At 45.8% G+C, this 27,747-nt stretch overlaps 2 protein-coding genes across 4 annotated transcripts in view; one reads left to right on the forward strand and one right to left on the reverse strand.

The window, feature by feature from the left end:
• Positions 1–14,851, forward strand: part of CLUH (CLUH binding protein of NUMT mRNA) — a 39,906-nt gene extending 25,055 nt beyond the window's left edge. For both annotated transcript variants that reach the window (XM_075719503.1, XM_075719502.1), the window contains exons 12-26: positions 564–668; positions 1,811–1,911; positions 4,013–4,165; positions 4,817–4,879; positions 5,573–5,817; positions 6,617–6,701; positions 7,373–7,526; positions 7,875–8,014; positions 8,127–8,207; positions 8,846–8,971; positions 9,493–9,614; positions 11,085–11,178; positions 11,938–12,072; positions 13,344–13,417; positions 14,656–14,851. In XM_075719503.1, coding sequence (XP_075575618.1) covers positions 564–668; positions 1,811–1,911; positions 4,013–4,165; positions 4,817–4,879; positions 5,573–5,817; positions 6,617–6,701; positions 7,373–7,526; positions 7,875–8,014; positions 8,127–8,207; positions 8,846–8,971; positions 9,493–9,614; positions 11,085–11,178; positions 11,938–12,072; positions 13,344–13,417; positions 14,656–14,824 — 1,847 coding nt within the window. In that variant the 3' untranslated portion in view covers positions 14,825–14,851. The remainder of the gene's footprint in view (positions 1–563; positions 669–1,810; positions 1,912–4,012; positions 4,166–4,816; positions 4,880–5,572; positions 5,818–6,616; positions 6,702–7,372; positions 7,527–7,874; positions 8,015–8,126; positions 8,208–8,845; positions 8,972–9,492; positions 9,615–11,084; positions 11,179–11,937; positions 12,073–13,343; positions 13,418–14,655) is intronic.
• A 7,327-nt stretch (positions 14,852–22,178) lies between these two features.
• Positions 22,179–27,747, reverse strand: part of PAFAH1B1 (platelet activating factor acetylhydrolase 1b regulatory subunit 1) — a 35,842-nt gene continuing 30,273 nt past the window's right edge. For both annotated transcript variants that reach the window (XM_075719785.1, XM_075719784.1), the window contains exons 8-11: positions 26,697–26,925; positions 25,108–25,209; positions 24,305–24,461; positions 22,179–23,022 (exon numbers count right to left, since the gene is read on the reverse strand). In XM_075719785.1, the coding sequence (XP_075575900.1) occupies positions 22,949–23,022; positions 24,305–24,461; positions 25,108–25,209; positions 26,697–26,925 (562 nt within the window). In that variant the 3' untranslated portion in view covers positions 22,179–22,948. The remainder of the gene's footprint in view (positions 23,023–24,304; positions 24,462–25,107; positions 25,210–26,696; positions 26,926–27,747) is intronic.

The raw sequence follows: 27,747 nt of genomic DNA on the forward strand, positions 1-27,747 counted from the left end.
GTCGGCGTGGTTATTTGAACAGGACAAGCACTGGCTGCTTCTATCAATGTTTTAGCTCTTTGCATGGAGCTGGTCGCACACAAATGAATTGCCCACCCTGGGGGCCGGTTGGGTAGGTGGGCCAGTGTCTCTGGGTGCAGCAAGCCCATCCACTCCGCTGCAGGAGCGAGAGCCTGGCCAGCGAGCTGGCCTGCAGGGCTGGCAGCCGGGGCCAGGCTGCCAGAGGCTTAGTGCGGGTGGAGCGGAGCAGGCTGTGGCAGGGCTGGGATGTGCGCGATGCACAGACACCTTTGGGAATCCCAGGCTTGGATTTCTGAGTATCTGTGGTTGGGGGGGCGGGGGGGACCAGAGGTTTTCTGGGTCATCTTATATGCTCTTGTTCAGACTTTGCATTTTGCAGCCATCCTCCTTTCCAAACATCTTACAATTGATTGTTTTTATAATGGATTTCTGCAGAATGTGCCATCCTTGCTGCTTTTAGTAACAAAACTTCTAATTTAATAGCTAGGCGTGTCATTTTCTGAAATGCATTCATTTGTATTCTATTTTTCTTCCTGCTCCAGTGGATCCCAAAAGCAGAGAAGTGATTCGAAATGCTTGCAAGGCTGTAGGCTCCATTAGTGACTCATCATTTGACATTCGGTTTAACCCAGATATTTTCTCACCAGGTATGTGTACAAAGAGCTGGGTTTAGTCCTCCTTCAGAGGGGTGCTGTGTCCAGCCAGCTACAGGCAAAAAATTGTGTTCTGTAGCTAAGAATATTGCTGCCTTTTGGCTGGCTGGACATGGTGCAGGATTCTCCGTGAAGCACAAAGATATGGAAAAAAGAAGGAAGTGTAATTGATTGCAATGCTCGAACTGCCAAATGTGGGCAGTAAGCTGTCTCCCACCGCTACGCTCAGGGGTGGGCTGCACGTTGCTGCCAAGAATATTCTTGCAATTCTCCAGCAGCCCAGCTGCTAGAGCACATGAAAAGAAGCAGAGGGAGGGAAAAAATTAAATTCGATCCTAATCTAGTAGTTTACACAAAAAACAACAGTTGTAGTTGAGCGACCAATGTTGCATCCTCAGTGAAGGGCAGGGTTTGTTTTAGTAACATTACAGTGAGCAGGTCACAGTGCCCTTTCAAATGCATGTATCGGTCGCAGGCATTGTATGTAGCTTTCCATGGCTGGAATCAGTATTTTTTATTTGGAAATACAGAAGAAGCTCTCAGAGTGTTTATGGGGGTGAATACCAAGGCTGTATGCATGCAAATTGCAGAGGAATGGCCATGTAGTTGAATTGAGCTTGGAATAAATGTGTCAGAAGGAGCATGTGTTTTGAAACACCCAAGCATCTTCCAAGGCTGGTAAGGATTAGTGCTTTGGCACCAAGTTTGCAGCTAGAACTTAAAACCTTATTTCAATTTTGGTGTGCAAAAGGCTCTGAGTTTCTAGCATTTGCGGTATTTGCTGGTCCATCTGCTGAAACACTCCCACTCCAGTCTAGCCAGTTGACTTGGAAATGTACATAGCGCTTTGGAATAGGTAGAACGGACCAGCTAAATAGCAGAATTTGGGCTTTTAAAAGCTGCGTTAAGAATGAATGAGTGGGCTAGAGCAGAGCAGCTACTAGCCGAGCAGAGCAGCTAATGCTCTTTCCATTGAAGCGTGTTGTAGAGTAGATGAGTTTTTGAAGAAGCGTCTTTAATTCCAGGGAGACAGAATCACTTTAACTTTTTACCTGCTCTTACTGTATGCTTTTTGTATATGACTTGTTTCTTCTTTGAGTTGATGTGGCTTATGTTTTTCTCTTTTACTCTCCTAGGTGTTCGTTTTCCTGAGTCTAGCAAAGAGGAGGTGCAGGATCAGAAGCAGTTGCTGAAGGATGCTGCTGCATTCTTGCTGTCGTGCCAGATCCCAGGTTTGGTAAGGAACTGGGGACCAGCAGTAATGTCCTCTCTGAAAGCTTGCCTCAAGCCTGGCCGCTCTGAGCAAGCGATGACGCGGTGGTACGCCAGCCTCGCCTCCCGAGCAAACGCTGTGTTCTCCTGCTGGCAGCCGAGTTCTGGCACCAGTGGTGAAGTACGGTGAACAGTGCAAGCATCTCTGCTGCAAGCACAAGAGGGGTTTTCCATTTCCCATCTTGCATCATGACACAATTTTCCCACCTCAATCCAACAAAGAATTTTTGGCACTAGTAATTAACAGCTATTGCTAAGAGTTTGGGACAACAAAGACCACGTAAGGCATCCTCCCTAACCTAGGGCATCCTGTACAACTTGCTGTGTTATCTGCCCCTGATTGTGACTCAATTGGTGACTAATAATTTGGAGTCAACTGGGAAACTGTTCTTACTAATACCTATTGTAAAAGCTCCCTCTGTAAGTCTTAAGCATTCTGGATGCTTACCCATGCACCTGGCTAGATAAGGGCTTTTCCCTTCTCAAGACGCTAAATTGACTGCTAATGTGTATGTTACAGCACACACTGTAACTAGGAGGGTAGAACTGATGACCTCCGCTCCAAGAGGTTCAGGAGTTGCTGGTCTACGTGGGAGGGGATTTTCCTTGCTGGAAAGTTTCTTCTGAACTCAATCCACTAGTTTTGTAGTCAGCATAGCCTCTAAGACCAGCTACTCAGTCTTTAAATAAAAAAGGATGGGGAGTGAATCAGAAGAGGTCTTGGTGACTGTTGTTTTACAAGATAGTCGATACGCTAGTATGTAAACCCAAAATGCTGCACAAGCATGTGCGAGGGCAAGTTACAGGCCAGCTGCTGTAAGCAGGCAGTCCTCCATACTCTGCCTATCAGAGAGTAATGGGTGTTACCCCATGACGTGAATTAAGTGACTCTATCAGCACTGCAACACAACTTAAAATGCAAGTGCCATTCCCCCTTATCAGCTAAGTGTGCACATGTGCACAACTCCATGTAGTCTTTGAATTGGAAATATTTTTAGTTAGTGACTTAAAGAAGGCCCTTAGAGAAGGGTTAGCCTGCTAGTTCCACAAGCATTAGTTAAATAAGCCATGCCAAAGGGAAAGCGGTTCTCATTGCCTGAGCCACAGGAGTCCTCAGAGTCCCTGCTCTGCTACCGAGTTCCTGCGTGGCCTCGGGCAAACCGCTGGAAGTCATATGCTGAACTACGCTGAACGCTGTCACCGTCTGCACTGGTCTCCTTGGGCCACTCGAGACGCTGCATGCTCAGCACTTGGTTATAATCCTCCGTGCTGCTCCACGGGGCCTCTGCCTCTGCTTGTTTTGGGAATTGGACGAAGCCTGAGCTGTTTTGCTGTGCCAGTTGATCTCTCCGCACCTCAGTTGCCCAGTGCATATTGGGATTGCATAGTGCCGCTCATTCTGCGCTGAGGCGTAAGAGTAAAAATGGTACAAGTGGCAAGGCTCTTGCACAAACTGCTTCGGGCTGTCTGCTGCAGGTGTTGCCCCACATGTGTAGCGTGGTGGTCTCTGGTATTACAGCACTCTACCCACCCAAACAGCTTTGCTCGGGGTCACTGTCAGCCTTCGGGGCGACCCTGCACCCCAGGTAACAGAGGTGTGTGCGACTGGCCGTCGGGGAACAGCGGCCCTGCTCCCCGTGCCCTCGCAGTGCTGGGCAGGTTGCCATCCCGTTGGCGCTGGGGAAATAGCTCTCCCTCCTGCGCAGGCGGCTCGAGGCGCCCGGGGTTTCCTTTGTGGAAGATCCCAGAGCAGAGGAGACACCAGAGCTGCTGAGGAGTCTCTCCGGGCTGAATGTACCCTTTTTGCTGGCTGTGGTGCCTGTGGCCTGAGGCAGGGAGCACCCAGCAGCCCTGGCTCCGGCTGGTCAGTGCTCTGTACTTAGCAGTTCTTGATGCACTTGTAACTTAAATGTCATCCCTGGAAAGTGCCTTCTCTGTCAGGCAGCACCTTTTTCCCTCCTCTGTCAGATTTTTTTCTTTTGTTTTTAAATTTTCAATTTTTTAAAAATTGAAACTCTTTCCTTCATGTTCGCTCCCTCTAACTGAAGTTTGCATATGCCCTGCAGGTCAAAGATTGCCTGGATCACACGGTGCTCCCGATGGATGGGGCTACCTTAGCAGAGGCCATGCACCAGAGGGGCATCAACATGCGTTATCTAGGCAAAGTGATCAACTTCATCACCAAGACCCCTGGCCGTGCTCAGCTGGATCACATTTTTGTAAGCATCAGGCTTCACTTCAGACTGACAAAACCACCGCTGGCATGATTTGCCCTGTATAGGTTCCAACTTGGCCAATTGTTTTCTCTGTGTAAAAATAAACAGCTTCAAAAATAGAGGGGGAAGGACGTGTAAGTGGTAGATGGGGAGTTTTGCTCCCAAATCTGTAATGGCTTTCATAACGTTAGAGGGTTTGAGTGTCCCTTGGGACAGAGAAGCGCTTCAGGGATTCCCAAGCGTAATAGCAGGTAACACACAGTTGGATTTTAAGCCATGCGTTTTTTTAAGCCTCTGAGATCCATCGGGGCTTTGGATCAAATTGGGAAGTGTTGTGAGCGTGGCTGCCCGCGAGCACGCCGCAGGGCCAGTGCTGTGGTGGCCCCTGGAAGCCCTGTTAGAGCCGTGCCGGGTGGCTGGTGGTCACTGTGCACGCGTGTGCAGAGGGCTCTTCCCTGGCTCCAGGAACGTTGCCAAATGCAAAACGGTTCCGAGTGCAGGGTAAGGACTGGAGAATGTGTCTTCTGCAGATCTTGATAAAAGCCCACTTGTCCTGGTTTCAGCTAAACCATGACACCGCTTCAAAAGCAAAATGTATTTTTCATTGTTACTGCCAACTGACTCTTAATCTCTGTGCTTTATTCCTTTGGGTAGAAAATAGGAATCAGTGAATTGATCACTCGATCGGCTAAACACATCTTCAAGACATACCTCCAGGTATGACCTGCAGTCTAACCTCTTGCCTTGTGTGTCCTCTCTAATGACTTCTTTCCACAAACAGAGAGCTGTTTGAGTCTCTTCTCTCATTAGGCAGTTCACAGGGGTTGCCTAGCAACGGGAAGTACAATCTCATTAGTGCTAGAATAGGTACAGGCCTGTGTGTAAGGGAAAACAAGTTCCCACTTGAAGATAGCTTTCCCAGAGAGTGATCATTCATGCTTTTCTTCCCCAGATTCTCACTCATTATGTTGAAGGCTTTTAAAAGTGAAATCACAGCTTGTTTTCCTTGTAATACCTCTTCCTCTTAAACAGTGTTGCTTTTGCCCTTCTAAGAAGCTTTCTTTAATTGCATGAACACTAGTGCATCCTTATACCTGTCCGTACATAGCATAGCAATACACCTGGCTTTATTCCAGCGTCAAAATCTTCTTTGCGCTTTCTAGTTTCTCTGTCCCAGGCAGCAGCCCGAAATGGAACTATATATTTGTGTGTGTGTAGGTATATACTTCTCTCTTATATCTACATAATTCTGCCTGTGCTAGTTCCACTTGCAAATACTGCCTTCCTCTCCCACTCCTGGAAGATGTTCCTGTTTCTGGTAGGACTGGATTTGTGCGAGGCTCGGGGTCGGAGTAGTGCCTGTGTGATGGCAGGTGTCTTCCATGACTGATTTTTGGTGTCTTGCTGTAGGGCGTGGAGCTGTCGGGTCTGTCAGCAGCCATCAGCCATTTCCTCAATTGCTTTCTAAGCTCCTTTCCAAATCCCATTGCCCATCTTCCAGCTGATGAGCTGGTCTCCAAGAAAAAGAATAAGAAAAGGAAAAACAGGAACCTTGGAAATGCTGATAACACTGCATGGGCCAGCATGACCCCTCAGGAGCTTTGGAAGAATATTTGTTCAGAAGCAAAGAACTACTTTGATTTTAGACTTGAATGGTAAGCAGAGAAAATTACCCTTGCTTGTGCCTGGACTCTCCCCACATGTCCGTAGCTCTTACTGTTCTTTAATAGGACCTGCCTTTTGGACTTGTTTTCTGTTTGAATATGAATTTGTGCTCTTGAGGGAGTTTTACGGGCTTATAATGGAAAGAAATCGGGTGAAGAGCAGCAGGGGGAAGTGTAACTGAAATTTGAAATGAGATGAAACCTATGAGGCAAAGGCAGCTAGGCAAAACAGAGGAGGAAGGGAAACCTCTCCTTAGTGGTGCAGAGGGGAGCAGAAGGCAAGAAGCTGAAGGAGTGTAGTCAAAAGATATTTGTCTATATAGATGATGATTTAGGCTGGAGGGAGCTTGTGTTCCAAAACCAGTGATAGCTTCTCCTGTATGTGAAACAAAGATGGTGAATAAGGCTGCTGGAAGGTGCAGATAGTGAGTGTAAAATGGGAAGTACAAGCAAAGTGGCCCAAGAGAAAACCCATGTCTAGTTGGCTAAATCAGGGACCATCCCTTCACGTCAGGGGCAGCTCACTCTTTACCAAGAGCTGAAGGCATTCAGGCTCTCGCCTAAACTCTGCAGTGAGCTGTGAAGAGAACACACACAGGATTTCAGTCAAAAATACTGTTGTGCAACTCTGTAAGCTTTAATAGGCCATTAGCAACCACTGTAACGTTAGTCACTGGTTTCAGTCAGCGCCTAGCTGTACAGGGACCTGTGCTTCAGATACAGCACAGTGGAGGGATGTCCTTGAGCAGAAACTTAGCCAAGAGCTGAAGCTTGTGCGTGCTTTTTGCAGTGAGAATGCTGACCAAGCAGCTGAAGTGTATAATCTACAGAAAATCACCCTGCTTCGTGAAATCTCCCTCAAAACTGGAGTCCAGGTAAGATCCACGTCTTCCCTCCCTTCGCCATCATGTTCTGTACTGAGAAACATGAGGAGTACGTGCCAACTGCTTTGCAGGGGCTGGCCTTTCAGACAGACAGTGTGAGCCCCTAAAGGACTTTGTGGTGTTAATGTTGGAATACAGGTTCCAGCCCTGGAGAAAGGGATTTCTAATCCAGTTCCCTTTTAGGGTAACCTTGCTGTGCATCTCCCTCAGAAGACCAGCCAGCCTGAATACAATTCCTGTAGCTTGCTCTGTCTGACAAACCAAACTCACATCTTAAGTTCATGCGCACAGATGCTCCCTGTCCAAAGAGAAGCAGCTCTTTGGCAGAGCAGAGCAGGACTTCAGGGTTGTCCTTGCTTGAAGAACCAGGGGGTTTCCTCCCGCACAGCACTGCCTTCTCACCGCGCTGTGAGGGGTGGGAGTTTGGCTGGCTGGGGTTCCCCTGTCAGGGCTCCAGTACTGGCACAACCGTGCCTTGGCACTGCGGTGTGATTTTGCCACACGCACGTGACCTTTCAAAACTCTGTCCCCGGGTAGTGTGATACAGGAGGTGTTTTGACTGTGAATCCGCATGCAGAATTCAAGGCTCATTTTCCCCTCTTTTCTTGCCAAGTACCTATGAAAGCGGTGACCATGACCTCTGCTCTTTTTGGTTCCTCCAGATACTGCTGAAAGAGTACAACTTTGACAACAGGCACAAGCCCACCTTCACAGAAGAGGATATTCTCAACATCTTCCCTGTAGTGAAGCATGTAAACCCCAAAGCCTCAGATGCTTTCCACTTCTTCCAGAGCGGGCAAGCAAAGGTTCAGCAAGGTACAGACCCAACATGCCTCTGCCTCTTGAGGCGACTGCTGATAAAAGGAAGAGCAGGGTATGTGTGGCATTGCCCTCTGCCCTCCAGCAGTGTGCTCCCACCCACCCCGTTTTGGTAGAGAATCGTGGTCTCCAAGACCATCTGAAACACACACGCGCTATAACGTTACAATGATGAACAAGGGTGGATGCAGTGCAGCAGTTTCCTTCTAGGTTTTAGTCCTTACACAAGGCAGTGACCTACGGCTACGTATCCTGCTACTGTTTTCACTTTGTGGGCAACATGCTTCTCCAGTAGTGTTAGGGGTTATTTAAAAGACATACGTATGTGAATATAACTTTTTTCAGGTTTCTTGAAGGAGGGCTGCGAGCTCATCAATGAAGCCTTAAACTTGTTCAACAATGTGTATGGTGCTATGCATGTAGAAATCTGTGCCTGCCTGAGGCTGCTAGCTCGTCTCAATTATATCATGGGGGATTATTCAGAGGTAAGCACGGGCTCAGAGAGGGTCTCTGTAGTCCTCTCATTCCTTCCCCATGCTTGCTTGCTCAAGTGCACGGCACTGTGTGACTTGCTCTTGGGTCTTCTGTTCTGTTTAGGCCTTAAGTAATCAGCAGAAAGCGGTGCTAATGAGCGAGAGGGTCCTGGGTATTGAACATCCCAACACAATTCAAGAATACGTGAGTACAGGGTGCTGGGGGAGAAGCAGCACCTGTGTGTCCACCTGGAGTCTGTGAGCCTTAATTCGTGTCTGCATCTAGAAAACAGCTGCAGTTCTTCCTTCTGCCATGTTCTTACCAGAATCCTCCACTTCCATCATAAGTTTTGTATCTTAGGATTTTGTAAACCAAATAGCTAAGTGTTTGCATTGTAAGTGTCCTGCATGGTCAGTATTTATCCTACTTAGTTTAGAATTTGGGGGTTTTGTCTGCTGAATGTTTATTTATATTCATTAATTCTGCTGGCTTTTGCCCTGGGCTTATGTCAAGAATGAAGAAAGAGAAAGAATCCCCCCAAAGGAGCAATCAGAATATCATATACATACAGGTCAATTTTGAAATGTTCCTTGAGGTGTGTAAAAGAAACCGAAATGAAACACTTCAGTTTCCTCAGTACTGTGTCTTGCATGATACCTCAGTGGAGCTGTAAATTAGCCAGCAGACTTGGACTTCTCCGAGTGGTTGAAATCCTTTTTAACCATAAAGGAAGAGCTTTTTATTTGTGTGCAGCTGAGGAAAGGAGTAGAAAGGAGAGATTAGTTTGCTTTACAGAGTGGTAAGTAAAAGCCATTAATGCTGCATTACTACTTTTGTTATAGATGCACCTTGCTCTGTACTGCTTTGCAAACAGCCAGCTCTCTACAGCATTGAACTTACTGTACCGTGCACGCTACCTCATGCTGCTGGTATTTGGGGAGGAACACCCAGAAATGGCACTCTTAGATGTAAGTAATCTGTGAGAGTCTTCAAGTTTCTAATCTCCAAGAAACCTCTTGGCCTTTCAAATGCCCATAGTGCTGGCTATTTAAAATAAACATTTAGGCACTGTTTTTTCCTGCCTGGGTTACTACTAGTTAGTGCTGTTAGAAGGGGAAAAAAGGAGTTTGACTCTTTAGCTGGGAAGGTCAGCCTTCTGTGGCTGGAGCTCTGCGCTGGGCACTGGAGACGTGGGTTCAAGCGCTTGTAATCCTTGGGCAAATTCCTTAATTTTGCCTGTTCTTGTTGCCCTTGCATGACGTGGAGAGAGTTCCTTATCTCTCTTTTTGTCTGGCTTGTTTGGACTGAGCTCCCAAGGGGGCGAATGGTCTCCTGTCACGTGTTACGTGCTGCAGATATATCTGCTGGGGACTCGTGGCTGCTACAGCCTTGTCAACAGTGAAATACCTGTGTGGCCTTGGTATTTACGAAGCAATAAATGTGTAGTTTGAATTTGCTTTCTGAATGCCTACTTGACCTCTTTGTGCAGAACAACATTGGCTTGGTGCTCCACGGGGTTATGGAGTATGACCTGTCCCTCCGGTTCCTGGAGAATGCGCTGGCCATCAGCTCCAAGTATCACGGCTCCAAGTCTTTGAAAGTTGCACTAAGGTGAGGCAGGGTGGAGTGCTGGGCTGGGTTACCATGCTCTTAAAGAGTGAGTACATTCACCGTGCACTCATATGGGAGGGATCCGATGCGGCTGTGTCCAGCTGTATCCTGCTAAATTAGAGATTCGGTCTCATCCCAGCTGTCGGACTCCTTGGGACTGCTGGGCTGTGCAAGTCAAGGTCACGGTGCAGCATCCAAGTTTGTTGTCTCGAAAGACTGAGATCCCTTGTTCTTAAAGTTAATTGTGGGATCTGCTGTAATGCTGGTTGCCCCAAAAATCCATCAAGATGGCCCTGGTCCTTGTGGACTCTCGGTAAAGAACGTGTGTGAGAAGTGAGAGCAAGGCTAATGTAATTATACTGGGAGACTGGGATGATATGTAAACACTTGTATTTAATTGTTTCAGCCCTCAGGGAGCTATCTTTGAGAAGCATATAATTTGCTTTTGTCCTTTACCATAAAGGCTTGTATTTGAATAAAATACTGAGCAGCTTCCTTGTGTTTCCAAGGGAGCTGTGAGTGGTCGGCACCTTTAGGATCTGCTCCAGATACCCACCGCTCTTCAGGGCAGCATGCGTTGTCCTTGAATGCAAAACTGGCTCACTATCAACTAAGCAGTGGCCCGCTCCTAATTACTACTACCACATTGCAACCCATCTGTTCTTTGTCGGGGTGAAAATAAATCTTACTAAGCGCCCACAAGAGTCTGATTTGTCTTCCAGCAGTTGATGGATATGTGTTCTGCAGAAGGCATCTTGCCTTCCCTTAGTAGCACTGGGATGCTTGATGAGATTCATCACCTCCCACAGAGGAATGCTGCCTGAAACAGAAATCTTCTTTTTATTCCAGAAATACTAAGGAAGCAAAGTCCAAGCCAAGTCAGCTCTCCCAACTGGAGAGAGCCCAGGTGACCTGGGTCCCAGCTCCACCACTGTTTTGCTGGTTGTTTCTGTGCTGCAAGTTTTGAGTGGTTTTTTTTTTTTATACTTTTGGCTGTGAATAATCAAGTGATTCACACCTTTGCTTTCTAAGAAACTGGAAGACCATTTCTGAAGGCTAAGGGCTTATGGCTGCTTCCTTCTTCTCCAGTTACCAAACCTAGCCCCGAGAGGTTCCCATGGATGTGCTGTCTCCATTCAGTTCACTGCTGTGGCCTTCAGCTTTCCTGGGTGCAGGAGGAAAAAATCCCCAGTTCAGCTTTACTTCTGTAGGTCACTTCTCAGCATTTCAACAAAAATCCAGCCCAAGTCAGTGTAGTATATTAATCCCCAGATGGGGTGAGGAGAAGTGATATATATATAGAGAGATATAGATATATATACAGGGTGCTGTATTCGGAGTCCGGTATCCACCTCCTTTGACGCTGGTGTTAACTTCTGGCCTAAACATTGTTACGTTGCAGTCATGCCTGCTGTGGTGCAGAAATCTCTTTCTCATTGAAGTACCTCTAAACCTTTCTCTTTCCCTCAGCCACCACTTGGTAGCCCGAGTGTACGAGAGCAAAGCAGAATTCCGGTCAGCTCTGCAGCACGAGAAGGAAGGCTACACCATCTACAAAAACCAGGTAACAAGCGTGCTGCTAATCTGCGTCATACCACTCTCCTGCCAGAAACGAGTGGTACTGCAGAGCAGTGCCACAGCTTGGAACTCAGGCAGGACTTTCTTACAAAGGGCTCTCGGCAGATGCCAGGGCATCTTCTTTCTAGGGCCGGGGCAGAATTGCTGCCCTGTACAGTAATTGGCTGGGTTTTACGCCAAAAGTCTTTGAATAGCCTTCCTGCAAGGTCGTTCTTGCTGTATCCCTGTCACTGGATAGAAACTTCTGATGGTGGCATGGCCCCATGTTCTGGCAGGGCACTGAGAGCACTGGTCTGTTCTTTCTACTTTTTGCACCACCTGTCTTTTACGTACCAGACCTAAACTAGTTGGGTAGCTGAGGTGTTTCCTGGGCAATACCTGCTGCCTCTCACAGCCCTGGCTGATGCACAGCGAAACTTCTGCATCATCCGGGGTCTGCCTGAACACGTCCGCAGTTGTGTGCTGTGATTCAGCGCCGTCCCGCTGGCTGAAAGCACCAGTGGGGGGGATGCCGCTCGCCCTGCGAGCGTGCTCCTACTTGATGGAAATGTGTCATGTTGATAATAAGGCTCCTAGAGGAATTTTTGGGGTTTTTTTTGTTTGTTTTGAATGCCAAGGCAGGTGAAATCCAGTTCTGATGAGTTTCTGTAAGGATGTTGAGCTAGCAGAGACTAGGAGTGCACCCTGGTTTGGATCCTGTTCTGGTTTGTAATGTTGTACCTTCCTCCCCGCCCTTTCTGATTAGCTTGGAGAACACCACGAAAAGACCAAAGAGAGCTCTGAGTACTTGAAATACCTGACTCAGCAAGCAGTTGCTCTTCAACGCACAATGAACGAGATTTACAAGAACGGCTCCAATGCGAACATCGTGCCACTTAAGGTAACCTTATGCAATGAGAGCAATCGAGAGTACGTGCCATGAAGGCAGAGATTTGTATTTAGCTGCTCCTGAAGGACGCCGAGGGTACACGTGCAGGTGCTGCCGGTGCAGGAGGTGGTAACGGCTGTGCCAGCTGCAGACCCTGCATGGGCAGGAGGTCCCTGCAGAGGCTCAGATGGGCATAGCACACGTAACCAGTGCGGGCTGAGCATTTGTCCCCTCTGCGTCCCAATGGAACGGTTCTCGGCTCTGGCTCTTTCCTGAGCTCAGGCCGCTGAGTGCGTTGAGCTGAGTGCGTTGGCTGCTGAGCTGACTGCGTTGCAGGGCACCCAGGGAAATGGGTAAGGATGTGCTGGGCAGCTCGCAGCGTGGGAGCCTGGGACGCCTACGCGCGGACCTGCCCCTCCGCTGACTCACTGGCTGTAGGCAGGTTGCCTAATCCAAAAGTACTTCAGTTTCCTCATCCTAAAAAATGCTGTCATCTTGCACCAAGTGCTTTGTTCTCCTTCCAAGGATTTTGTGGCGTGGGGAGGCTGGGCAGCGCAGCAGAGCATGGGGGGCCTGCCTTGCCTTATGTGCAGCAGGAGCAGGTTGGCCCTCTTGGGCCAAACCCAGCTGCCTTCCCCTGCCTGCGCAGCTGGCGGATCACGGCAGCCCCTCGGTGGCACACCCAGGGGAGCACGCAGGAACGTGTGCGGTGGGCGCTCTGCCGTGCCCTGCGGCACTGCCTGCAGATGGCTGGGAGAGAGGCTTCCAGCGGCAGGGGCTGCCTCCCGGCAGGCAGCACAGAGCCCGATCGTGCTCTGGGAGTGGCTGGGTTTTCTTCTCGCTGCAGAGAACTGGGTATGGAACGGAGGAGTTTATGGCAGAGTAATCTGAGCATACGGACCCTGAGTAAATGGTCAGGTCCAGGAAATAGCATCCAATGAAGAGGCTCAAACCCATAAAACAGTAATGAAGACTTTACCCTTGTTAAAAAAAGCCAAGGCATTTTGAACTCGCATATACACTGCCTTTACCTGAATGCCCGCAGAGTTTGGAGGGCAGGTTGCCCACAGTGACGAGGGGTCTCTAGATGCTGCTTTTCAACATAGGGGTATGAAGAGGTAGAAAATATAAATAATGCCACCTTACAGCTACCAGAGAGTCATATGGGACCTAGCTTTTCCTCAGCTGTTGGTAAATGGTGTCTGGATTTGCTTAGGAGCTCTGAGCTGTTCTGTCTGGGTTTTGACTTTTTTTTTTTTTTCCCCCCCCTCTTAACGCTGTAGTTCACAGCTCCCAGTATGGCCAGTGTCCTGGAGCAGCTCAACATTATCAATGGAATTCTCTTCATTCCACTAAGGTAGAGTGATACCTCTGCGTGTTGTCCCTTTAGAAATCAAGCAGTCTCTTTGTGTAAACTTTGTTCCTGAGATAGCATAAATGCGGTGCTTCCCTCTGCATCAAGAGTCACTGACCCAAAACGTGGAGTTCCAGTGATCTTGGGTACCTTTTCTCTTCAGGCAGCACTAGGCGAATAATGGCAGAAATTGCCACTAACGCATAAAAAGCGCTTTTGAAGGCGCTGGGTCCCCTGAAGGCACTGCTGAACACGTGCAAGGGGATGCTCTGCGGCTCCCGGGCAATCCCTGGTGGCACTAAAAAAGCTCCTGCTTGGAGGAACGTTGCGCGAATGGTCAGGTGCCTCTTTTGGGACTGTACCCTTGTGCTCGTAGCAGCGATCTGACCTCACAAAACCTAAACCCCCAAACTGCTCCGTGAGGCTGGAGGAAATCCGGCAAGCTGCCTGGAGAATCGATGCACCGGTGGGCTCGCCTGCTGTTGTGTGACGTGCCCCGCGGCTCGCTGGGCAAGCGGCCAGCATCTCCCCTCGTTGCCTGTTCTCAGCCCGTCACCCCAGCAGCAGAGGGGCTCTGGCTGGGCCCTGCCTGCGGCGTGGGCGGTGGCTGAAGCACGGTCCCCGGTCTCTGCCCAGGGAGTGAAGCGGGCAGCGCTGCTCTTCCCCAGACAAGGCTGCTTAGCAGGGCAGTTGCTTTAGGTACATCTTGGAGGTATTCCTTCCCCAGCTCCACGGGATTTGTTTACAAAGAACATTAGCCGAGATTATACTACTAGCCCTGATTATCATCATCTTCAAGACCACTATGAACAGCAGGACTCTTAAATTTTTTTTCCTTGTTTATTATAAATTGTCTCTTAGGCTTTTAGTTGAAAATTTGATTGGGGTGGTGATGGAAAAAGATGACCTGAGCTGAGATTGCATTCTTCTAAGGCTAGGAACAATCACTGATGGTAAAAATTCCCCAGAAGCAGCTGGCAGCTGCCTGGACATAGACAAGATTAACCTCACTGCTCCGCCCCGAGCGGCCACTGATGGGTCACATCCTGGTGCCCCTTGGTTCAAAACCAAATGGCAAAGCAAGCACCAAGCCTTGCTGAGGCACGGGACCTGGGGCCGGGCAGTAGGAGGCCAAGTGCTAGGAGCATTTCCCGTTTTGTTGAACGCTGCCTTGTCCCTGTGCTTCACGCTGTTCCTAAAGCTGGTCTAATGTTTGCTACCCTTCCTGGTTTCCCCTTCAGCCAAAAAGACTTGGAGAACCTTAAAGCAGAGGTGCAGCGACGCCAGCAGCTCCAGGAAAGCATAAAAAGTGGCGAACAGCTGGAACCAGAGGACAAAGCTGTGGAGGAGAAAGATGCTGAGCCAAGCATGCCTTCTGCTGAGATCCCCTTAACACAGAGCTCTGCTTAGTGTGTACCTCGCTTAAAAAAAAAAAAAAAAAAAAAAAAGTTTAAACCACCCTTTTCTGAATCTGACCCAGGGTCTCGGACTCCCCTGGAGCAGTTCCTCCTTTTTTGACAATGTTATTGCACTGGTACAATTAATACACAATGCAAAGAACTAATCTGAGAAATGTAATCTGTCTGACTGAGCTTGTGTCTGCCACGCGAAGGGGGAAGGTGGCCAGGATGCAGCGGTGTACGAAAGACCCATCCTCGGTGAGCGCAGCCAGAGGCTGTCGTGCGTGTACGTGTTGTGTGTGTGCACATCTCATCAGTTATTTCTACTTTGTACATATGAATTCCAAATGAACTGTCTTGAGGTATGTGACATTTCTCAGGTCATTTTTATGTTGACTAAGGACACTGCTTTGCTAAGAGTACAAAACCAGCCCCATCCACTGCTCGGCGTTCTTGTAAACCGTGGATTCCAAGCCAAAAGATTTATTTTTTCCCCCCATCACTATCCCAGATTTGTGCTAAGGAAAAACTAAGCAGCCATATTTGTATTGCCTGTAACGTCTGTGTGCGTAAATGGGGGAATGTACAGCATTTTCTACATCAGGATATAGCCATTGGATTCCTTTAACCATTTTTTCTACTTTTGGTTGGCAGTTTGGCAATTCAGTGGGGTTTTGTAACATTCACATTCTAATTTTCAAGGTAAAGATATAGATAGAGAGAGAGATATATAGATAGAGATATATATATATGATACTCACAGTTCCACCTCTCTGCTCTGCTTGCAGCTGAGTAAGTTAGGATACTGTATCCAAAGAGTGAGGGCTTAATGTTTAAAAAAAAAGCGCACAAACTTCCATTACAATGGAAACCCCAGTGCCTAGGAGAGATTGATGATGGCATCACAGGAGGGCTGAACCCAAGTGAGTTAGCAGGGAATCGTGGCCCTATTAAAAGGGGGGGGGAGAGGGCAGGAAAAGGCAGCAATAGGGACTTAGTCTCATTTGCAATAGCAACTCTACCACAGCGCTGATGGACGTTAACCTGACAGGCAAGTCCAACCAGGCTGGAATCGTGCATTTCCCACAGCCTGGAATGACCAGGCTGGGGGCAGGGGAGAGGGTTTAAATCAAAACTAAAATTCCCACAGCACCGAAACCCATGGCCCGTACCTTCCTAGCTAACCTTTTTTTTTTTGCACACTGGTTTCGAGATTGTTGCCAGGGGAGCTTCCATTGCCGGCAATGGATGTTACTGCAATGGCGGATGCCACCAAACAAAGCCCACGTGCCGTGGTGGGGGCCGGTGGCCGGTGCGCGCTCCCCTGGCCGTGCCGGTCGCAGTGCAGGTAAGATGCGGCGGCTGCAGGCCCTGCTGTGCCGACAGTCGAATGTCCTTCTTGCCGAGCAGCTCAAGCTGTAGAACAAGGGCTGCTTGCTAGGCCACAGCCACCCTGTGCTGAGAAAGGCGTCCAGGCTCTCGCACGCTGTCGCTCGTCGTCTGTCATGGATCGTACCCTGTGCTAATTCGCGTTGCTTTTACTGACCTTCTGGAGCAGAAGTGCTGTCCCTGTGCTCTGTACCCTTGGTCTCCTGTATCCGTTGCAGGGATTTGTAACTCTTGGGGGGGAAGGGGAGGAGGGGAGCAGCCTCCGAGTTGTGAGAGGTGACAAAGCAGGAGGAGTCTTTACTGCAAAAGAACTTGCTCCTATTAGAAAAATTCTGAATTTCCTGAAAAGCAATCAATAAATGACTACAGTGCATCTTTCCTACAAGATTTTTCTTTTACTAGTGTCTTTCAGTCCATTAAAAGCTTTTTAAACTATTTTAGGTACTTTATTTATTGGTTTCTTTACAGTTTGGTGCAAGGTGTTGGATACCATTAAGCTGAACCCTGTGACCGGAGCCACCACTTCTGTTCCTTTGAGCAGGAGCCAGGAGGAGACATGGGTACAGCTCAGCTGGGGGCTTTAAACCCTGTAACTGCGGCTGCCCCGCGGCCGGGTCAGTGCCGCATTAAGCGCGCCTGCCTGCAAACACTCGCTCCCTGCGTCAGTGCACGCTTTTCCCCGCTCGCTTTCCTTAGCGATGCTCGGGGCCGGGGCATGCTGGGTTGTTTCCGTGACCTCCCGCACAGCAGCAGCTCTCAGACCATTTGGGAAGGTGCTGTGCTCAGTTCACAAACCTGCGCAGGTTAAGGCTGCGCTGTGCGCCCTTTTCCTCTAACGAAGTGCCCCCGCCAACAAAGGAACTGACCCCAAAAGATCAGTAATAAAACCAGCGCCAGAATCGCTGCCACAGCAACCCCAACCCACGGGGAAGCGGGCACCACCCTCTCCTGGCAACAGAGGCTTCAGAATCCCTTTTGCCTCAAGCGAGGAGCTCCTGCGTCGCTCGGGGGGAGAAGGGGGTGAGGAGGGGCACAGGATTTCTGCAAACGTGTGAAATGAAGCTGAAGGATGCAAATCCTGGCTAATAAGGCTACACGGCTAAGCAGCCGGAACGCCATCCCTAGTTAAATAACTGCATTTAACAACAGACCTTCCGTAACTCGACCTCCTTCGGGGTTAGGGTGTTCTCGGGTGCCCCGTTCACAGGTTCTTGGACAAAAACGATGGTAGCAGAACGGACGCTCAGGTTCCCAGCCCCAGAGCAACCAAAGCCCACCTTTCCGCCTTCCCGGGCCCACTCAGGTCTGGCTCGGGCAGGGTTTAACACCCCGTGTCCGTCTGTCACGTAGAAGCACTGAACCTCAGCCGCTCCCATAGCTGGCAGGTAACTGTACGCCACTGCCTGAGAAAGGTAACTGCAGCAAAATGAAGTTATTTCGGAGAAAGATGAAAACCATCAGCAATCCTGAAGGAGGCACATAGGAACACACTATTTTTATCCTCCTTGCTGTCTTTCCAGAGGGATTTCCAGCACTTAATTTCACCACACATAGCACATACAATAAAAGCTACAACTTAACTTTCAAGGAAAAGTCACCAGTTACACCTTCACTGCACGTAGCGGTTGTACTGTTCAGAGCAAAGCCTACTCAGCTACCTACAGTATCTTCCCACCAGCGACCAGAATTCCTGTATGTGCAATTCCATATTCAACCCTCTCTGCTGAAAAATGTTTTAATACCCATCAGTGCTATAGGGAAACTGGACCCAGCTGGTGGAAACCCAGCTCACACACACGAAGCTGCTCTCAGTAAGGCACTCGCTGCACAATCAACAAGTCACCAAGTTGAAGGGGAAAATTAAATTCTTCAGCTACCCAGCTTGCTCTTCGCAACTTACATTTTAATATCCCTTCTCTCTCCCTTCCGATAAGCTTCCCAAGTTCGCAAATATTTCAGCGGCTTTCCTTTCAAACCTGCAGCCCAACACTGCCTCTGGGCCCAACGCTCGGGGCACCACCTCAGCCAGGACCTCTGACACCCGCGTTGGCTCTGGCCGAGCGTGAAATTCCGTCGTTTCTCCCAAATTAAGTCAGTCTCCCCCAAAAGCCCACCCCAGGTCTGTTCCTGCTACTAAGCAAGCAGCAAGATGCTTACAGGGAGTGTGGCTGTAGGAGCTGTTTCCTTCTCTCCCCCACGCCATGGTCAAGGTCACATCCTTGCTCTCCCATCAGTGAAGACCTGCACATTTCCATTTTAGTTCACTGACCCAGTTAGAGCAGCACTCACAGCAATTAAGGCCAGATCACAGGAGAAAAAAAAAACCCCAACCAAACCAACAAACTAGACAGCAACTGAGAGACCCCGATCCGAGAGCAGAGCCTCCAAGCACATTCCCACGGAGCGCCTCCCGCACAGGGCTCCTGCCTGGGAAGCAGGGACAGGCTCCTCCCGCGCTCGGTCTCTCGGGGGATTCACCGCAGAGCGCAGCCTTCCGCCCCAACGGCTCCAAAAGAAATGGCGAAAGCTGGTTCTCGTTAGCTCTGCTGCGAAGCAAGGTTCAAGGTAAGGGACAACAACCCCCAAACACCCCCAAAACCGAAGCGAGCCACGGGAAACGCAGCACAGGGAGGGGAGCAGCGAGGAAGGAGCTCCCCTCGCCCTCGCGCCGGGTGACCCACACGAGCAGCAGCCCCCGAAACAACGCTCTCCAGCCCCTATCCGAAACCGGCTTCATCAACACGCACGGGTTTTTTTAATAAAAAACCCCCTCACTTCACCATATTAGTCAATGCAACCTTTGACTACTCTAACCTTGACCAACAGCCTTAAAAATGCTTCACATCTCAGCTGAGCACAATTTAAATTAAAATCAGATAGAAGAAACAGCAGGTGTGGAGCACAATCTGAAGGGTGAAACACCAATAGCTTTTTTCAAAATAGTTTTAATTCTTGCATCCAAGGAAACAAAAACACATCTAGTTTTATATGCATTTAATAGTTTACCAATTGGTACAATAAGATTTTTTTTAATATGCAGAAAACATGAATAAATTTTGTTTTACACAGTCTGAGAGCAACAAATCTTACTGTAAAACACAGAGCAGTATTATATACATTCCTTTACTGATTTTTTTCTTTTTTTTTTTTTTTAAATTGTGTCAATAGCTTCAGTTAACTCCTACAGTCTGGGAACTGTTTTCTCCAATTGCAACCTCTAACATCGTTCTTATGAAAAAATTCAATGTTTGCCTTCATGTCAATGTCAGGATCAACTTCTAAAACTTGAAGATTTTGCTAACTTATCTTCAGAATGAACTTGGGGAAGCCTGAGGGATAGGTAGGACAAGAAAGCAGCTACTTACATGACACAGTGGAAAGATAAAAAGGCCAGTTAAATCCAGTTGTGACTTGTAAATCCAACCCAACCTTCCCCACTCCTAACATGTTTATCCCTACCATTTTATGCACGTATTCTTGCTAGAAGATTCTTGGTATTGACTTTTTTTTTTTAAATACACTGGACTTTATGTACAGCTGGACAGCAAATAACTCATTCTAAGTGTGTTTTTCCTTCACTCAACTCAGTATTTTTTTTTTTAATATTCAAATCATTAAAAGGATTATCAAGCCACCACTGTCTACAAAAACAAAGTATAATCTTTTTCTTTTAAATAGCTTTCACACGAGTCAAAAGCTATTTAAGAGTGATATTATCAGGCAGTTCACATAAAAACAGGAGGAGGCAAACAGGAGAAGCAGGGTACTGACAGTATAGGTAGACTGGGCCTGGTGAGTCTATAGCCAAAGCTTTCAAAATACTACAGTGCTCCACAGCCCTTGGACAACTTGCTAGCAACTAGATTTTTTTTTTTTTTTCTTTTTAATTAGTGCCCCGGGCACATCATTGGTCACACCATACACAAAAGCAGGACGGGTTTTTTTTTTTTAATCTTCTAAAGTGCAAGATGCTATAAAACATCAACTTCCAGATTATGTCTAAACCACAATAAACGTTGCACTTTTTAGAATGCATCTAAGACTTCCTGGGCACGTTACATTAGTGTGGCACTGGAATGTCTGTCTGGTTTTAAGCCAAAAAGTCTGTATTGTCTATTTGGTAACACAGTCTATTTATAGTTATTTTTTTAAGCGATGCCAATTTTAGTAAGGAAAGTGACAATGCAGCAGTGAACCTCTTAAACCCTCCGATAAATTTACTCTGTAATCCAAACCAGTAACCTCATTACTGTACTTATCACAGGAAAGGCACAGGATTAGCTGACAGAAAACATTGCAAACAGTGGAAAAAGTTCAACACAGTGTAGTATCACGGAGCGACACTGCAGGAAACCCTCACAAACCCAACTCCTGTGTTGCGGCTTTCACGTTTTTGTCTAAACAGGGCTTTAACTTTTGATCCGTTCGGGACCATCCCTGAGATTATTCACTGCTTATTAAAGGAGAAGGTTGCAAATGGCATTGCAGAAGTACTTAGCAGAGTGTTTTGCACGAGCAATTAAACGCTGCTTACGTGACTTCAGTTAGTCATTTGTCCTTGTAAATAGTTGTATGCTAAAGGGAAAAAATGCAGTAGACAACTTCCACTTAATAGGTACCTTTAATTTCTCATTCATGTTTATGAATTATGTACATGAGTGTGGTTTACTTTATACTTAAATAAAGTTTATAGGTCCTATCAGGAATTAAACAGATGTATTACTTTACAGTTGCAGATGCACTGAGGAATTTTAAGATGCATTACTTGTGTATCTGGAATTCTCGAATAGGACAAAAAGCAGCAAGTTTTTCCAGTCCAAGCAGCTAACAAACAAAAAAAATACTTTATTTGTGCATGCTTAACTGCAGAAACACACACTGAAAAATTACATAAACCACTGGATTTAAGAGATCAGCCTGAATCTTAAACTGGCTCCAAAAACCCCCCACATCAGAACTCCATTTCCTCCGCCCCTTCCCAGAGGCAGGTCTACACCAGGATCCAGTGCCGAAATCCATCTCCTGCGCACAGAAGAACGGATCCTTCTGTGGGTGACTGCAGGAAATTAACCACCACACCCCTCCCCATTTAGTGTGTACACCCTCCAGCCGACCCTACCGTGGTCCAGGATTCTCATTTTTAAAAGGGACAGTTTTAAAAGCCATGTATTAAACAAAATGCATAAAATAAACCACAAATTCACCTGTTAAAACATCAGACTGGTACTTCATTATACTGTAAATTTTAAAGTGGATTTTTAAAAAGACCTGGTTAGTTTGATAAGTATTGTCATTCTTAGTTATCTACAATGGAATTTGTCACAAAAATGCTGATTAAAATACTAATTTATAATATTTTCATTCACTTCAGATCAAAATATGTAACTTTAGGGATATGCAAATTAAAAATTGTATACACCAAACAACATAAATACTAATAACCAAGCTGGGCTAGTTTCCTGATAGGATTTGGTTTTAGATGTTTACTTGATAGCATCATTCCCACAGATAGACTTTGTTGATGGTGCTTTGTTTTTCTTGTAGAACTGTATCAATCTGTATCTGCCATTATAATCTGATTCTCAAGGTATTTTAGTGCTTTCTTTAAAGCATTTAGATACGGTATCCCAAGGTATTTCTCAATATGCAAACCGCAGTACATTTTTGTTCAAGCCACATTGTCTTGTCAAGATAAGTATAACCTCATTTTCAGAAGGGTTTCCAAGGAGGCACTAAAGAAACCAAGAACCCTTTGTATACCCCAACCTCCTGCAAGCGAGTAAGAGGGAAGTGTACTTCGATACTGTTGTGTAATAGGAATTGCACATCTCTAACAAACATCGAAAGCAAACAGCAAGTTGTACCATGGCAGTCATTTGGGAGATTAAGCTCTAGTGGAAATTAGATCACTAAATTCTAGTGGGATGGACAACTCCTCCTGGAAGTTTGTCTAGCATTAAAAAAAAACCCCCAAAAAACAAACAAACAAAAAAAACCCCAACAACAAAAAAAAACCCCATTTAAACTTAGTTTAACAGCACAGCTTAACCACTGAATGACCAAATAAAAAATAAATACATTTATCACATCAGCTGCTACTAAGATTTGTTGTCTTATTTCAGGTTTACAGTTATATAAATATACCAACCCTTGCGTGATAGGAGGCCAAAACAAGTGTTTTCTGTTGATTTGGCAAATGTTTCATGACAAATATTCCAGAGTTTAATTAATTTCCATTAATTACATATAAGGTTCAGAAGATTCTGAATTGCAGCCTTATTATCTAGTATTCTTAGAGAAGATTTATTAAGCACACTTAAGTGATGTTACATAGATACACATCTCTGAAAGAGCCCTACAAAACTTTTCCCAAATGAGGTCACCAACTCAGGCACCAACAGACAGCAGAAAGAAAAACAGGTATAATTATCCGACATAGAACGACACTGTCAACTATTCAGTTAAGTGCCCTATTTCAATTATCCAACTTCTGCCTTCTTAGGTCTGATGTGACCAATGCCAGCCCATGTTCTTAAACCTATGGTACTCCTAGACAACGTATGTAAATTTACAGTATACGATTTGGATTCACCATGCATGAATACTTTGTGTGTAACATTTAATAAGCTCAATCTACATCCAGAATAATTTACATGAAAGGACAATATTTATTTAAACAGAGCTCAATGGGTAACCATGGTATCTGAGTGCATCCAGAGGAAAAAGGGGTCAAATGTGAACTCAATCAACGGCACTCCCACACTTTTACTGTTTGATCTACACTTCCAGTAACCACATACGGTGCCGTCTTGTGGAAATCTGCGAGGAAAGAAAAGCTTATGTTAAGAATGAATCCAAAACTTGAGTGTCTTCTGCTCTCACTGGATGTCATTACTTTTTCAAAAAAACGATACCAGCTCAAAGACTAAATTTCAAAGCTCGTCATGTCTGTAGTTCTGAAGGCAAATTGTCTCGTGCTATAATCTTGTAAAGTGTGAAAATCTACTTTCAGTTCAGTTATAAAGGAGCTTTCATGGAAATCCAGATAAAGTTATAACAGAGAGGAGTCCAAAACACCTCAAACTGATAGAACCCTTGAATACTACCAGAAGACAGAACTTCATGGATTTACGTAAGAGATATTCAAGAATCAGAAGTCAAGAAACTTGACTTTTTTTTTTTTTTTTTTTTGCTGTGAGCTAGTATTTAAAAAACGTGAAGTGTACTGTTTCTCAGGAGATCCCAAAATATTTCACATATAAAAATCAATTTTGGACTGGGTCAGCAGACAGCACTGGGAAGTTTAACCAAGAGGAATCGAAAAGCCTCACTGTGCAGAAAAGGTTCGGCAAAGCAATCTGTAAATTGAAGCAGCCAATTCCAAGGTTAGCCAGCCATGCTAACAGTTTAATGTTCTTGAACTCATAACTTTTCTTTGCTCCTTCCTGATCAGCTGTCTTCAACAATTTAAGAGTGAAGTCAGAAACCCTGCATTTTGATTAGACCTGCAAGTTTGATTAGGAAACCTTAGCAGCCAGCTCCAGCTCCACTCCTACCTAACTTACACAGCTTTACTGAAGAAGCTATAAACTGCCAGAGGAATGCAGAGAAAAAAACAATAGAGAAGATTCCAGAGTAAACCTAGCTTTGTTGAACAGGGAGGGGCTTGTTTTGTTTTTGTCAGGGCAGGGCAGAACTAACACCTACCAAGATCTGGTAATACTAACCAGGAATTCAAAGTATATTTTTTTCCTGACCATTTTGCGCCCCCCCCCCCTTTTTTTTTTCTTTTGGCTGGGCAAGCATTTGCAATACAGCACTCCCCAAATGCCTACACACTCAGTGGTGAAAAGTTCCAGAACACCCTGGCAGTTAATATCTTTATCCGGTGTGCAACGCTGGCAACACAAGTAGAAAAATCCAGCACACTCGAAATTCGTACCTGTCCTTATTTGATTAAAATACACATAGCACAAAAAAATCACTGGAATCCAAAACATGCATGTCTAGCTTGATGCCTCAACTTCAGCTGGTGAAGATGTAGAAAAATCTGTATCTCTGGCTCTGTACTTTGCAGTAAGCACTGTAGAACAATACATACCCAAAGAGGTAACAAAGTGTTCGTGCGCATTGAGGGTTTTCATGCATCGTTTGTTCTTGAAGTCCCAGACACGTAGAGTCTTGTCATCAGCACAGCTCAAAATAAATTTTCCCCCAGAATGGAACAGAACGCCACGTACCCAGTTATCATGGCCCACCTTGTGCATAAGGAGAAATCAGTGAGGAGGTGCATGTTTTAAGGCAAGACATTCTACAATTTATGATATGGCAAACTGAGTGACTCCTTGCCCTGTTGCTGCAAGGATAGCATTTAGCTTTCTAAAACCTATTAGAACTCAAAGTTTATCTTCAGTTTCTATTATTACATCTATATCAGCACTACCAACAATGTGAGTTCCTGTCCTTGAAGGGAAACAGAAGCCCTCACGTGATCTGCACTGATTCTGCTCCCCAGCCCCAGCACCAACACCCAGTCCAGCCTGAATACAGGCTGGAAAACAGCAATCCACAGCCTGCGGGAAGACCGACACATTGGAAGAACACATTTTACAGAAGACAAAATTCAGATGATTAGCAGCATTTCTGTAGACAAACCAAGCTACTCGTCACAAACTACACCACAGTACTCCCGCATTTATACTATGTATTTTGAAAATCTTAGTATTTCTTAGCAATGACAAGATCTGAAATACAGGAGCCATTAAAACTGTACATTTCCAGTGTTTGTCTTATTTCAGTAACTCTGGCTTCTCTTGAGAACATAAACCTGTAAGATAATTCATTCCATTAAAACTGGTTTTACATATGCAGCTATGACCGCCAGAAAAACACCAATGAACTTACAAGTGTCATAAGGCACATGCCAGTGCTAATGTCCCACATCTTAATGGTCTTGTCTCTGGATCCAGACAGCAGAAAAGGCCCGGGCTTGCCACTCTTCTTAGTCTACAGAAAATTATGGTTTACGTTATGGAATATATGGGGTGGGCGGGTGGGGGGGGGGGAGGAAGCAGATCCCTTCCGAGTGCTATTTCTTAGTAGCAAAATTAGATCTTATGACAGCTTACAGCTAATAAACACACAATGCCAAAGCCGAGTCTCGCAGGCATTTTGTTACTGATACTAGGAGAAAAACAAAAAATGAAAGGAATTAAACAATCTGTTAAAAGAAATGGTGGTATGTCCTGCCAATGCACCAAGCCAAATACTACTTTGAATCCACACGTGCCTACTGCAAGACGTCCTCTTTCAACAGTAGACACAGTTCAAGTAGAGTCACACACCTCAGGACAGGAGAGTATGAAGTTCAGACGTACCTTTCTGTTCTCATTCTTCATAAAAAGTAACGGAGCGAGTTTAAGAATTTTTGAAAAGTTCCTACTCTGAACCTATTTCTATTTGTGATCATGCAAAGTACGAAAGACAGACTTATTTCTCAGAAATGGAAATGTCTGAACTGCGAAGTTAACACCAGCTTGCCGCCTGCCCAGAGCCAGGCAGTGGGGTGCAGGCAGCTGATCAGACCAGCAGAGGGCAGGGGAGACACCACTTCAGACACCTACTGCCGCAAGAGGAAGGCAACATTTGGAATTTAGCTTTAATTACTTTTAATCAAAAGATTATAAGGGTCTTTTAAGGACACAAGTAAAATTTGACTGAAATAATCTGTAAAATCCATCACTCGACAAGCCCCTGTCTTCAGTGTGTCTACTTTTCCCCTTGGGTATTTGTGTCCTTTTTGAAGAAGAGGGCAAGGCAGAAATGCTTGGGGTTTTTTTTAACTAGAAATTGGAGTTAATTTCTAGTTCATTTCTTCTACACTTTGTCATCCTTAAAAGGAAATTTCTGCTGACCTTTAGTAAGCCTTTCTTGAGGATTTAGTAACCGAACCAGAGAAGATGTATCTGTGATCGCACAAATGGGGATTTATTTTTGTTAAAGAATACTTTCTCATATCATTAACTTTGTACACTAGGACGTGGCGGTCAAAGCTTAATTCCAGCGCAATATACCCAAGGCAGCTTCATTTCTACATTCCTGATTCACTACTTGCCCCCACACCTTTCAATTGCTGAGCATTCTTATAATCTTCACGTTATGCCAGATAAGCTCCCTTTCACATGTCTTTGCTGAAATATGTGAAAGTAGTCCCACTCTCAACCTTCTTGGAAACAGAGCATCTCACCAAAGTTCACTTTCATTAGTAGGGTCCTACTGTTAAAAAACACAAAAGCATGGATCCTATGAAGCCAAGATGGGGGATTAATAGTACACCGTGTATACTCGGCAAAAAATACTCATACACATCCTGTATCTGCCAAGCACTTGGAGAACAAAGCTTAGTTGTTCTAAATACTATGTGGTGAGTTCCATATAGAGCATAGTCACAGATCTCACTGTATGTGCTTATTTATTAGCATTGGAAACATTACCTCTGATCCTGTAGCTTCTGATATGGTGGAATACGAGCTCTCGGGAGCCCAGGAAATGCATTCTACCACGTGCTCATGTTCTCGGAGCTCAGCTTTGCATTCCTTTGTTGCTACCACCCAAACACGCACTGTCTGGTCATTTGAACAACTGGCAATTAAGGTGCCATCCTGGTTAGGCCGCACCATGCGCACCCATTCTCTGTGACCCGTGAAAGTCTTCACACAGTAACTATTCAAAAAAGAGAAATACAGCATGACTCAATTAACATTGCAATAAAACCATTACACATACCTTTGACATTTAAGGATGCTTGACCTACTCTTAGAAGTTAAGATACAATATTTTAGCATGCACGTGTCCATCCTGGATGATGATGTACAAGACCATAAAACAGTTCATGGATAGGAAGTTAACATGAGAAAGAAGTGACAGCTAAGAACTAGCAAAACCTTGTTAAGGTGGAAAGCAGGAAGCTTAGGGGGAAAAAACCCATGAAGTTGACATGACAGCTTGCATTAAACAAGTATTTTAATAACAAGTAGAGATTTACAGGTCATTCAGCTAGCCTTCACCTACAACTTTAGCAAATGGATAGATTAAACAGACAACTGATGTGTGAAACAATAAGGCAAAAAACCCCCAACCAACAACAAACACCGCCTCCCCTCCAAAAAAACCCCAAAGCAAACAAAAAACCAACCAAACCGAAAAATAAAAGCAGAGGAGACACCTTGATCTGTGTCAAGAAAGGTAATAGATTTCTCCTCCCTCCTCTCATGCTCCCTTTAAACTTGTGGTTTACCACTGACCCCACCTGGTCCTACATTATGGTGTTCTTCCCTCATAGCTCCCAGAAAGATAAATCCAGTTAGTTTTAATTAGTCACTACTAAATCCTAAAACCCTGCGCTTAATGATTTAAGGCAGAATCCTTAAGTGAATTACTCTAAAGGACACAATATCATACTTCAAATACAAATAATGTTTGCTGACATTCAAGATTTACGTGGCCCATTTCCTACAAACCGTGGTTTATGCTTGTTTTGTTTCG

This window comes from Pelecanus crispus, chromosome 12, assembly GCF_030463565.1.
Source record: "Pelecanus crispus isolate bPelCri1 chromosome 12, bPelCri1.pri, whole genome shotgun sequence".
Taxonomy (NCBI): Eukaryota; Metazoa; Chordata; class Aves; order Pelecaniformes; family Pelecanidae; genus Pelecanus; species Pelecanus crispus.